General features: G+C 41.0%; 1 protein-coding gene across 1 annotated transcript; it reads right to left on the bottom strand.

Moving 5' to 3' along the window:
- Window positions 1–279: 279 nt before the first annotated feature.
- Window positions 280–10,934, bottom strand: LOC136054786 (lipase member M-like). Its single transcript, XM_065746174.1, has 9 exons — window positions 10,827–10,934; window positions 8,639–8,753; window positions 7,577–7,775; window positions 6,371–6,480; window positions 4,944–5,080; window positions 3,884–4,024; window positions 3,218–3,289; window positions 1,853–1,921; window positions 280–867 (listed from the first exon to the last, which is right to left on the bottom strand). Exons 1-9 carry the CDS (start codon window positions 10,833–10,835, stop codon window positions 634–636), a joined length of 1,086 nt encoding a protein of 361 aa, XP_065602246.1. The 5' UTR covers window positions 10,836–10,934; the 3' UTR covers window positions 280–633.
- Between the last annotated feature and the right edge of the window lie 2,306 nt (window positions 10,935–13,240).

Here is a 13,240-nt window from a genome sequence, read left to right as displayed (position 1 = left end):
TAACAAGCAGATAGAGGCAAATGGTTTCTCTCTGACGTAGGTTTTGAGAGGTTGAATCCCTTGGTATGTGGGCCAATAAGGCAAACTACTATATGTTTAAATGCTAAGGTGGCCTTATGACAGAAGATGTTGGGTTTCAGGCATGCTATTCTTGATAATGTGAGAAAATAAAAGCAGTCCAAGCACTTTATGAAGAGGATAATGATTTAATTTAAGCCAAGGTCATTAATACTTAAACAGAGTCATGGCTATATCCAATTGTTATGTGATAACATAAGATGATAATACCTCTGTCTCAAGTGGAATATATAATGTTGACATACAAGGGAGAAAAAAGCTAGTTTGTAGAAAGATCTGCCCTGTAGCTGTTAAAATATTTCAAAGTAAGTCATCCTAATTGTGATGTTCTAAATTGTACATTCAATGTTCATCTCCATGTTTTTTACCTTACTAAGCTACTTTAGCTTACCTACTTACCTACCTACCCACCCACCTTCACCAAAATACCGTGAAACCATGGAATACAACTCAAGAAAAGAACAAACCCCTATACCAACCCCTATAAGCAAATACTATTGCTAAATCAAAATCTTTGAGAGCTTTGCTGGATGAAGGAACTTCCTATATGAAGCTTTAAGGGTATTTTCTCATTAGTTCAACAATTTTCATATACATTTTTTCAGTTGCATCGAGGCCCCAGACAAAATCAAGATGTCCCCAGAAAGGAAAATTCTCGTGGTAATAGAGATTATTAATTCGAGAAAGTAGTTTTGCTATGTCTTTGGGATCTGCAAATTTATCTTGTCCACCACTCCAAACAGCAATGGGCGTGCTTATCTTCTCTATCTCGTATGCAGGAGGAGTAGTCTGTAAGGAAGGGAGGGCATCTGAGTGAATGCTGTTGTACCAGAAGCTGTGATTACAAAAAGGATTCTGTGCAGACATCTGTCTTTCTTCTGCACACACAACAGGTAAACAGTAGGGATTGAGTTCACTCTCTTAGTGTATATTTCCCTAGCCCCAATCCTACGTATCATGGAAGGGATTTCTAAAATTTTTCTGTAATGCATGGATGTGAGTTGTCCTGAGCTTTGACACCTGCTTGTTCTGTTCACAGATAGGGATATGGAAAGAGCGGTATTTCTGTTTGTCAGGGAAGAACTGCACAGATGTTGTTCATGTTTCCCATTTTTCTCTCTCCATGCTTTTATGTGAAATAGAAGAAATTCTAGTTGTGTTGTACCAAGACAAACTCACTCTTGGTCATAGCTACATCATAGCTACTGAAGGAGTAATATCCAGTGGAGCTACTTGCCTTGCCTGTTATCACAGAGGAAACCAAACACAGAGCAGAGTGGGGATCTTCCAATCCCTGAGCTAAATGACTTAATGCAGGATTATTCTACAAGGTGACAAGAGACCATGCACAGGATGCTTTGAACTTAACCCTATTATCTAAAATTATCTATTATTTTTCTTGTTGGCTATCACGTGGGTTTTGGAAAGTGTCTGAGAAATCTTTGGAACACTTCTGAGGGCTTGGGTATTTCTTGGGAAGAAGTACTGCCCCTCACTCATCCAGTCCTAGGACTTGGATGTGGCTCTTGGTCATTCAGGAATGCCAGTTAGACCAGTATGTCACCGGACACATCCCTGCATCAGCAGAGATGGCAAAATAAACTTCTAATAATTGTCTGCAAGGAACTGTCTGTGCCTTTTACACTTAGTAATGTTAGGTCCAGGTAAAACATTATCTCAGATCATTGTCTCCTTTCTGTAGCAGTTGAAGTCATATGTTCTTAGTTTTACCAGGACCCAAGGAGGAGTTCTCAGGAAAACTATATTGCCTTACCTGGTTGTATTTCTTCATGTTTTCCTTCGAGCCATAGTCATAAGCTTGGAATTGGTCTGCATAGAATACCTGTGGGTATTGTAACAAGGACAGGTAAAATGAAAGCTTTAAGAGGCAGAGCAGAGTGCTGGTGGTATGTTCCTCCCTGTGATCAAATGCAAGGATCAGACAGTGGACTGTGAGTTTCTCTTGGCCCTTCCTCCCATTGCTGGCTTCCTCAGGAGATGAGGAAGGGCTGTAGGGTGAGTGGCATTGCTGCCTTTGTCCTTGCCAACATTCTGCCCTGATCCTCAGCTGCCACCATTGGTATATTTATTTCAGTATCTTCAGTTAGCTGTGACTAGGTTCAGTTTTTCACACTGGAAAGAGGACCTGCGTAGAATCTGTCAGGGCTAACACTGGCAGTCTAGCATCATGTATGATATCTCCTCACATCACGATGTATTGTTGGTGTGTCAGTGGTGTCTGATCTGCTCACAGCAGCGATGACCTTTCCAGACACACTGTAATCCTTACAAGAGTTCAGCTGCTGTAGGAGGATTGTACTTAGCTTGTCGCTTAGCAGTAGTCCTCTTGAATCTGTTTTGTTACAGAAAGTAAATAAATTGAATCTGTCTTGTTCAAATTTGATTAGTAATATGATTTCTGAGTGATTTTATAGAATGAATGGTGAGAGGCCATTATGGAACTCTTCCTGAGTTATTCCTGCGTGAGTTGAGTGCAAGGTTTGAATAATTGAGGATGCCATAGAAATGTGCAACCTTGCTTTTCTTTGCTGAATCTGGGTGCTGAAGATTCGGATGCTGGAAATTTTAACACTTTATCTAGTGCTGGCAGAAACAGTCACCGTGCTGTGCACGTGCAGTGCTACACTTGTGAGCTGGCACTCTCTTGCCATGGTCTGGTACAGAACAGGTCCTGGAGCATGATGCCAGCTGAAGAGGCTGTTCCCTGCTGCAGTTAACCCTCTGGGAGAGAGCTCTAACCAGGATCACATCTTAGTTCTGGCTCATTCCCTGGTTGCTCAGGTTTCCACTGTCCTCCTCCTGCCTGCCAAGTGCCTAGGCTGTGCTTGAGTGCTCTTCTGCAGCTTTCAAGGCAAAAACAAAGCTGAAGGCTGGAAGCCACTGGAGTCCAACTGCAGAGAGGCCTGATGAGCCATGGTATTCAGGCACTGAGGTCTCCCCAAAGGGACATTTTGGGTAATGATCTGGGAAACAGTGCTTCCCCAGTGACAGCTGCTTAGGGCACTGTGTGAGAAGCTATGGTGGGAGTTTCCCAGACCCAATGCCTCTGGACTTCCCATAGTCTGTGAGTTGCATAAAAAGCCATAGGAAATGTTTATATTTCAGTACACAGTTCTACCTGATGCCAATGAATAACGTTCTGTACTGATGTTCCAGCTGGGTAATGTCCTACGAATACATCTATTCGACTCTGAAAGTAAAACATAAGTGTTAGAAATGCATATATTTGATGATAAGCTCACAAATAATGTGGCTATACTGTAGGAATTAGTACGTAGACTTTTATCCTTATGAAAGAGTCTTTCCTACTTTAGAGCTTAGTCGCATGGAAAACTGCATTTAAGGAGTAAGCATGGATTTCTCTCTTCCCAGTTTTTACAGTTTGCGTGATGGTTATAAGTAGAGTGCTGCTTCTTCATTAGAGGAAGAAGGTTATTAATAGACTACCTGTGTGAACATAATGAGATTACGTGTGTAAGAGCTTTTTATGAGAGGACTTGTTAAATAATGAGTGTGAGAGAGCAAGAGACAATGAATAGAGAGATGTCAAAGGTCTTCTAAAACAAAATGAAACGATACAGCTGCTGCCTTTTGTTCCTTGTGGGAATCGAATGCCACATGGCTGATTTCATCATCAGCAGAGCTCCTAGTTGTCATTATTTGAAAAATGCAGCATATTTCTTTATGTTCCTGGCAACTGTATATAGACGCAGGGCAGAAAAATCACTTTCCTTCAAAATGACTCCTGCTCTATTTGCTTAAAGGTGTTCTTGGGAATGCTTACCACATTCAGGTTTTGTGTTCTACCCCCAGCTATGGAGCAGAGGATATTGGCACAAAGTTTTCCCAGACGTGTGCACAGCTGTATTGCAAGTCTTCTCAGCAGTTCATTCTGGCGAAGAGCTCCTTTGCAACCAAGGACTAACTGAGGGGCAGAAGAGTGGAAAACGATTTCTTGTTGCAAGAGCATATAATGCAGAAAACTGTCACTCCCTCTTCTGTAGTAGTGTAGCCCCTTAACTAAGATAGCTCAAACTGTTCTTCCACTGACCTGTAAAGTGCATTTTTTTCCAGAATACACCACACATTCTTCCTGCCTCTGTACTGGGCATGTGTCCTGGAGGTTGCTATCCATCTGTTCATAGCATATAGGCTTAAGTGAGAAAAGTCTATTGATTTCAGTCACTGTTGTAGAGTACAGGGAGACCCTCTTTGCCCTAATACTTCTTTCAGACAAGTGTACAAAACTGTATATCGAGTACTGATGCTTAGCAAAGAGTCAAATGAGAGGGTGTAGAACTGGGCACTGTATTATCACATAATTGGCACAACTTGGGCAAAAAGAGGATGTACTGCATTTTGAGGTACAGGAGACTTCTACCATTCCAAGAAAATTCTATTAAGTTGGCAAGTTATGGTTTGAAATAGATTTAACTCTTTAAATTTCCTATATCATTTTATTAGTATATTTCACAAGGATGAAGCAACTGTAAGTCTAATGAATTTAAGTTGTGAAATATTTGTAGTTTTCTACTAACGCTTAAGGCTTAAGTTAGTAGAGCATGTAGACAACTTTTCTTTATGGTGTTTGTGAGTTTCATTCAAAAATACTGGATTTTAACAGATAGTGATACAATATGCAGATTTTCCTGAAGAAATTCCAAAAAGTTATTGCAACAAGATTTATAATTTAGTTCTGTGGTAAGTCTTAAGCCTACCAGTTCTATTAACTGTTTGATACCCTAAATTCAGTCTTAACTCATCACCCTCTTAAAAATCAGTCTGAGTGGATTCAGGACAGACAGTGCAGGCATTTAAGTCTTTCAGAAGGAGGAATGACATACCTTGATCACTGGCTGAGGAAGACGTGCAAATGTTGTGAAAGGACTGGTAGCATGTGTGATAGTGAGAACTGGTCCTAAAGCAAAGAACATTTTCACCCTTTGTGCTAACTCTGGATAAGTAGAAAATGCTACAAAACCTGAAAAGACAGAAACCAAGTTAGTGATGAGATCTTCCATAGACCAAATACATAAAAAGCATAGATGGCAAACAAGAAACGAGACTATAGTAATAGCCTCTTTCCTAACCTAAGAAAAGTTTTTTATTCATTTTGATTCTGTTTGAGAGACATTTCTAAGGATACATCTTCATTAAAGCATGTCCAAACTGACTTTCTGAGAACTGACAAGTTTTGTTAAGCCAGTTTCTTGAGAGATTATGCATCCATCAGATTTCTGGAACTCAGGTTCTCTTAAAGTTCCTTGAACTCTAATAAAATAATGATTTTTTTCAGCTTGTAGTCTCTGAAAGACTGTGTTTATGATGGCGTGCCATAATGTAATAAATATATGAAGGCTGAGACATTAAGAGTGAGATTTTTGACTTGTATCGTGCAAACTCAGGTGAGCGTGTATGCAGACACAGAAAGAAACAGTATAAGAAAAGAAGAAAGAAATGGAAAATGAAAGGCTATGTCCCATTCCGTTTTCTGAACATGTCCAAATTTCTCCTCTGACAGGTTTGGTGACAATTTTAGCTGGTTGCCTAAAACAGAGATACCTATAGACAAGGACAGAGATGTCTTGGCCTCAGAGATTTGTTCTGTCCGAAGACAATTAGAATGCTTTTATAAGAGGAAGGAAAAATAATGTTCTAGTAACAAAGCTACATTCAACTTCCTCCTGATGTCTACTCAGTGGTTTAAAAGTAGTAATGTGGTGAATTATAGCCATAGATAAACTATGCCTTAAATAAAATGTTTGATGTTAAGTTATGAGACTTGGTAATATTTAAGTTCTGCTTTTCTCTGCTCTTCTTTTCAAAGTGTTTTATGGACCATTGTTTTTCACATTTACATCTAATCCATGAGGATTGGATATATGGATCTTAAAAACTGAGATTAATAACAGCTCCTTGTTTCTGATGCTTCATGAAAAACATCCATTTGCTGGAAGACTCTGGAAAAAGTTAACAATGAATGGCTAGAGAGTGTAAGAAGAAAGGTTACTTAGCAAACTATAGTACAACCTGCCTGGTAAACAATAGCTTTTATGTATTGGTAGTCCTTAGTTACAGAACAAAGTGTTTCTAGATCCTCTTGTTTCAGGTAGAACAGTTGGCAGGAAAGTTTCCCATATTTTTCAGTGTCAAGTTAGAAAGTGCTTCTCCCTTGAGTAACTCTTTATGAGAAAGAAAGATAACTGACAGAGACACGTTCCAGTTAGGTAATAATGTTAACTATTTCATAGCCAAGCAATCCTAATGTTACCTGCAGTTGAACCTTCTGAGTGACCAACATAATATACACTCTTCTGTCCAGTTTTATTCATGATGAAGTACAGCTCAGCTGGGAGATCATATTTACCTATCTCATCGAAGCTACAGGGGAAAAAACCAAAAGCTGACAAAGTGGAAAGTTGTTTATCACAGTGTGAATTACTGAACATCAGTTTTCCTTAGCACTGAGCAACATCCATTCAAAGATGAGGATGTACAATTAGTTTGCACTCTTTTCTGTGTGTTGGGGAAGAGGACAAAAGGATGCAATCATACTGACAGGTTGCCTTATTGATGCCTTGCTCTCTCTCTCTTCTGCAAAGGCAACCATTCTGTCTGTTAGATGAGGCTCTTGTGGAAACAGATAGAATACTTTCACTAGCAGGGGTAACTGTAGTGGAGATGCTGAGTCACAGCTTGAACCAGTGATTGAGCACCTGGTAGGAAGGCAGGGCCTTCCCATGGGAGCTCAGATGCAAGCAATATACCTGAGTGATCTTCCCTGACCTCATTCCAGGGTCGGGAACAGAGGTGAGGTCATCTTATCTGGAGATTCCTGCCTTTCTGGATACCTTACAGGTCTCCTGAAGGTAAATAGTTTCTTTTTTCATATTTCTGCATCTGCACCTGCTGCTCTTACATCTAAGCATGTCCTCGCTTGCTGTAGCTTAAGACCTTGCTGCTCTGCCACCTTGTTATGCTTTCTATTGTGTTTCAGTAACGAAACACATTTTTCTCTAAGTTAACATAAATTCCCATAGATCAGATTTCAGTGCTTAGCTGAGCATTGTTTTCTCCTGTCTGCACTTAGGGGTAAAGACATCAAGTGTGAGACCTCAAGGTTACAGATGCCTCCTGGTTCTGGAACTTTTTTCCTGAAAGGAACCAGTACTACATACATACAAAGATGGTGGAGTGCCTGTATGTGTCCAGCTTTGCTTTTTTGTTTGCTGATTCTATAAAAGCCAGTCCAGGTCACCCAGCCAGATCCTTTCTCTGATTTCCCTGGCATTCCCAGAAGTGGACACACCCAGAAAGAGTTGGTCTGGTGTCCTTAGGTGTTGTATGATCCATTTTAAGTCAGATTACATGAAAACATTAGCCTGAGGAGTAAAGATCCTGCATCCCAGTGCTACCTTCCCAAAGCTGCTAGTCCATGGGAACTGCCTTTTTTAGGTAGTCTTTCTCCATGGAGTACCTGAACTGCCAGAACTCTTTCTGGCAAGTTTTAAGAGTCTTGTGTTTTGCAGACCAGGTGTTTCCTCGGCTGTTTCCCAGCCAAACATCGTAGCCGGCGTCTGCAAGGATGAAGGCTAGGCTGTTGTTGGGCAGGTTAGAAAGCCAGTATGTACAGTCTGCTAAAGTACCATGGTGCAGCAAAACTGCTGGCTTCTGTCCTGAAAAAGAAGAGTGTTGGTTTTTTTTTTAATGCCATAGCAATAAATAATCAGTACTTAAAACAGGGTACAGAGTATGATTTTCCAGTAAGTTTTTTTTTTTTTTTTAACTATTCCTTCTTCAAGAAATTGATAGATTTTTCCCACACATTTTGGGGGAAGGTGCCTGGAGGACTTGGTTCCAGCATAACAATTTTACGTCAAGACTAGTAAGTAAATAGTACGTTCGGGTGGTCTGTGCCTACAGCAGTTTTCACAAAACAAAAACCCAACAACCTACAGGTCCCTCAATTTGTAGAAGTGAAAGATTAAAGACAAAATAGCATACTGAGACAACGAAAGGTGAGCAGGAAACAGAGCAGCACTGTCTAGTATTTGTGGCCTTGAATTCCTGGGACAAATTTTCATTATATTAAGAAAACTTGAAAAACTGTTTCTTATCACACATCAGTGATGTGATTTCTCACCAACAGAATGTTACAGAACATTCCCCTTCTTGACAATAGGTTAGCTGTCCTTCATAAGGCAGAGAACCTCTATTTCACTGTCAAAACAGTTTTTTGTCTTGAATGTTTTCCATAATTATATTAAAAGAAAAGTTCTTTTTTAAAATCTGAATTGCTCAAAAAGATATTGGCAAGAATTTTTTTCCAAGCCAAGAATGGAGATCATGGAAAAAAAGAAGTCACAGCAGTTGGAAATCTAAATACAGATTATGAAGATAGGGATGTGGCCTGAATTCTAAGTTGAACTAGCTAGTTTTGCTAAGATGGAAAGGCGTAGAACATGTGCAAGCATGAAACATGGGGTACCTGTCTTAGAGATGAATTACAAACTTCCCTTATATGCTGTGACTGCCGCACCTGTATTTTGCATGTTCCTCCCACTGGGAATCCTGAAAACACCAAGTATGTATCCATCCTCTGTACTGACTTCATACTGTTCACTGGGGTATCCATGATATCTGATCATTTCAGTCTGTGGGAAGCCAAGGAGAACTTGTTAGTATGCATTTACTCTGTAGAGATCAGTGGAGACTGAAGTCTGCTTCTCACCAGGGATAATCGGCTAGCCAAGAGTGTGACAGAAAGATGTGTGTGATACTGTGCTACTGACTTATTCTCTTCTTCTGTGTGTTGTACTGTTGGGAAGGGACCCTGCAGAGATTCCTGTGGGTCACCACAGCTCTGCCCATCCCTCTCTCTTGGGGATGGACAGCTACGTGCAGGGATGTAATCATGAAGTGGAGACTGAAGGATACCAACAACAGTGAGAGCAGTGGAGCCTCTCAAATTGAAATCGGAAGAGCTGTGGTTGCCTGGACAGGAGCACATAATTGTACTTGCAGCATTCTTGACAAGCCACACTATTGTTTAGGTTTTGGCTAGCTAGTGATTACTGTGGCAGTGGTACCTGTCCGCTCAAGGTAACAACAATAGCAAGATGATAAACATCACCTGTGCTGGAAATAAGACTGTTCTTGGACTCTAGTGCTGAACAGAACAGATGTGAGGCTGTTCCATAACAGTAGTGCAAGGTCCATGGCTACAGGAATTGTGGCCAAAAATTAAGTGTTATGGGTCTTGTAGAAAGATGCCTCAAAAGTCTGCTTCTCATCTGCTTAGGGGGCTGTGATCTGGTATTTGTCCCTGTGTGGGACAACGCAGAGCTATACTGGGTGACTATGCTGCTTGCCTAAGTGGAGTACTGCACTGGGTTGGCCCTTGGGTCACACCTGGCCCAGAGCAACAATGAAAGAATTGCGTTTCTCTCATTTCATGAGAGCAGGGCCTCATCCTTTAGCATGGCTGCATGAAGTAGAGACAGAGGAAGGCAGTCAGGTAGCACTTGGCTGTGTTCAGCATTTAGTGCATGACAATAATAGATCCTACATACTACAATCCATACTAGACCTATGTGTCTGAAAATGAAGACAACAGATACAATGCTTGCTGGGAAGTGCGGTCACTGGGGAGGAGAACATGAAAAGTCAGATTTCCCTGTGTTAAGGTGCTGTCTTGTGAAGGGAGACTGCCTTAGCTCCCACAGCAAATGCAACAGAGATTGTAGTGTTATGCTGATGGTACCATTGTAGAAAGTAAATGTGCAGCACTATTAGTATCAGATTGTGCCAAAGAATGTCTTTGGTCCATAGTGAGTCCTTTCCTGCCGAAATGTGGTTAGGTAAGCCATGTAGAGTGGAGCTCTTATTACAAAGTACCACCTGTTTTTACAGTCTTTCCAGATCTAGTAAATCAGAGTACAGGGGGTTTGAATTACTTAGCGTTGTGAGAATCTACTGCTTGGAGGGGTTCAACCTCCCTTGCCACTGTACTGAGCAAACAATCTGTTACAGAAGAGAAAGACTTCTCTTTTTCTGTGACTAGAAACTAGCCTTTGCCTCCACTTCTCTGTAGCAGCTCAGACTGTTTGGATAGGATGTCAAGGTTTCTTTTAGGTGGGTTCTCCCTACCACTGGACTGGAAGGACCTCTGTCTTCCTGCTGAGATTCCACTCTTTCCCTCTTTGTGCTTTAGCTGGAAACATCAAAATGTGTTGAGAGAAGTAACTGTGCAAGCAAGAGTCACAGCTATAAGCTGTGTGTTTGTCATGTATCTGTTAAGGTTTACCCTAAATGCAGCCAGAAAAAGTCCATTGTTCAGGCTGAAATTGTGTATTGTGTGCCCCACTGACAGTCAAAACTGCTGGGGTTATAATTCAGCAGCCTGGATCTCCAGTGCCCTCCAGCAGCTTCTGGGGAGTTGCTGGACCTTGAAGCCAAGAGCAGGAGCAGGCACGATCCGTTCAGTGCTGTCAGTGTCCTGGAGCAATGCACACAAGTCACATCTATCTCCACTGCATACAGAGCAGGCCCTCACTGCAGTCCTGATTCTAACACAGCGGTTTTGGAAAAGGCAGGTTGGGAAAATGGGCAACAGGGAGCAGACCCTTCTTTAACCCTCCTTGCATGGCCTGCCAGAGATGGTACGGTGATACTGGTGTTGTGAAAGACATGTTAAGAAGGTATGCAGAGAAAATAACACAACTTACAACATTCATGAGATCTTCAGGGTTGCGTTGCTTCCTGTGCAGTCCTTCCTCTGATTTCAGAGCGTGGGGTGCTGTGAACCCTTCTGAAAAGCCGATGGCCTGAGAGCACAGCAGCACAAGGAGACACCACATCTTGGGGCTGTGTGAAAGAGCAGTTGCAGTGTGCTTGCTTTAGGAAGAGAGAGCTGCGGAACTCCATGGGGAGCCCTGAGTCTGGAGTCTCTTGTAGGTTGCCCCAGGTGTGCTTCTTAAGGGGCTGACAAGAAATACATACCTGTGTGAGGTGGGACCGTCTACAGTTAATGTCATGTAACAGGGTAAGGAATGAGTCAAGGGCTTCAGGAGGATGTGGAACAGACCTAGGGGGATGTTCTTACTGAACAACAGTGCTAATTTGTGCCAGGAGTTCCTTTCTTTCACATATGGTCCTACCTATTGTAAATGTGTGTCTTGACCACCTGGAGGTTAAGACAGAGCCTTCTCTTATTTATTTTATTTTAGGGGTTGATGTGAGGCAGCCTATTCGCTGAATAGAAGTTGCAGAGTGGAATCTACCTAGTTAGTGCCTTGCTGTGTGGAACACGGGCAAAAGCCAGCTGTCACATCCTGAGTTTAGCTGCAGCTGCCTTTGTAATCAGCATAGTGGCTGTAAAAACAGAGTATACTATCTGTCATATGGTGAAGACTTTCAGGATTCGGAGAACCAAGAAATGATAACCAAGAAATTTGTTCTCTCTGAAGAGCTTCATGAGGGAGTGAGTTTTCATTTATTTTAATTTTTAATTAAATCTTTCATACCCCTCGAGTCACTAGAACAAATACATTAAATGGAGAATACCTTCAATTTTGAGATTGCTATATGAATTTACTCTGGCATGTTTACTTTGCAGTAGCCAAGCTGTAACATTTCTCATTGACCATTCACTCTTTTTTGTCTGTTCTACAGTTTAACTACTCTGCAAAGCAAAATTATTATCCTTTTCAGGCATACTTTTTCGTACCTACTGTATTGTCACCTGGCTTAGCTAGTATGCTTTAAGGCACTTGAAGATTAATTCTTTATAAATCAGATAAAGTGTGCCAATTAGTACATGCCAAGACTTGGAGCTCCTCATTAATTTCAGAGGTGAAGTTCTGACTGTGTGAGCTTTGAACTACTATCTACTCATTCTATGTTAAAAGACAATATAAAAGGAAGCATTTACCTGAAGCAAAAGGGAATTAACTAACAGAAGTATTTCATTACAAAATAGAGGAAGAAACGACTTGAAAGGCATTTTTTGATATTTAATGAAAGTAATCTTTAAACTTTCTAGAAATTTATCAGCATGCTCTTGAGAGAGTCATGTTTTTTTTTCACATACAACAGTAAGCGGGACTAAAAGCCACCCAATCAGATAATGTAGCGAGCAGGTATGTGAATCTCCTGGTTAACTTATGAGGAAAAATTAAATGCAATTGAAACTGAGCAAAGGACCACTTTGTGTGAGCTTTTTCTATACTAGCATTTTCAGTCAACCACAACAATGGTCTCTGGAGAAAAACGTAAGCACAACGAGCTTACAGACCAGATAGTGTGCAGAGTGACTGCCCACAAAATTGAACAAAAAAATTGAACAAAGCAGAATAAAAAAAGATCTTGCATCTTACAGAGGCAGTCAAGAAAGAGAACATGAAGACATATGTACAAGCAACTTACCTCTACTTTGTCTGCTTCACTCAAATCTTCTGCTGTGGTCCCTTGTCTGTCTCTGCTAGTAGTCTGATTCACTGGCAGAAACCTATGCCAATAAAAGGAAATCTAAATTCATTTAAGGGCAGCAGTAGGGTGTTGTGTTTTCGCTGTGTGTATAGGCAAGCATATTTAAGTGCTGATTTGTCGGTACTTATGATAAACAGCACCTTTGTGTGACATTCTGAAAGACCTAATTGCACCATGGACCAGGAGAGGTTAAGAGACACCTAAGCTGTGGTTAGAGTATTTAGCAGGGGCATGGGGGCTCGTGTTTCCTGAGGCTATGATAGGTCTTGCTCTGTACTACTGCCTGTCTTGGGGAGTGTTCATATTATTTTGGAATGAAGATGAATCCAGCTGTTCTCAAAACTTCTGACTAAGAATATATTCTCTGCTACTGTGATTTGTGAAGAAGGTACTGTGGTTCCACACCTGTCACTTGCTTTCTGAGTTGAACTTGCAGGTTTCTTTAAGGAAACTTCTTTTTTTGTTAGGTAATCTTAGAATGAAAATACAGATGATTTAGAATGTGTATACTTAGTGCATATATTCCTAAACCTGTAGATCAGTGAACAGTGCAATACAGAAAGACCAGTTTGCTCTGAATTAGCCTGTGTCTGTAGAGCTTCCCAAGTTTCAAATGAAGTTTGAAAACACCAGTAATCTTAGTCACAGGATG

This window comes from Cyrtonyx montezumae, unplaced genomic scaffold (assembly GCF_038088225.1).
Source record: "Cyrtonyx montezumae isolate F1298 unplaced genomic scaffold, pur_monq_1.0 scaffold_4, whole genome shotgun sequence".
Lineage (NCBI taxonomy): Eukaryota > Metazoa > Chordata > Aves > Galliformes > Odontophoridae > Cyrtonyx > Cyrtonyx montezumae.
Note: the sequence above shows the minus strand (reverse complement) of the source record. Positions and strands in the feature narration are given on the sequence as shown.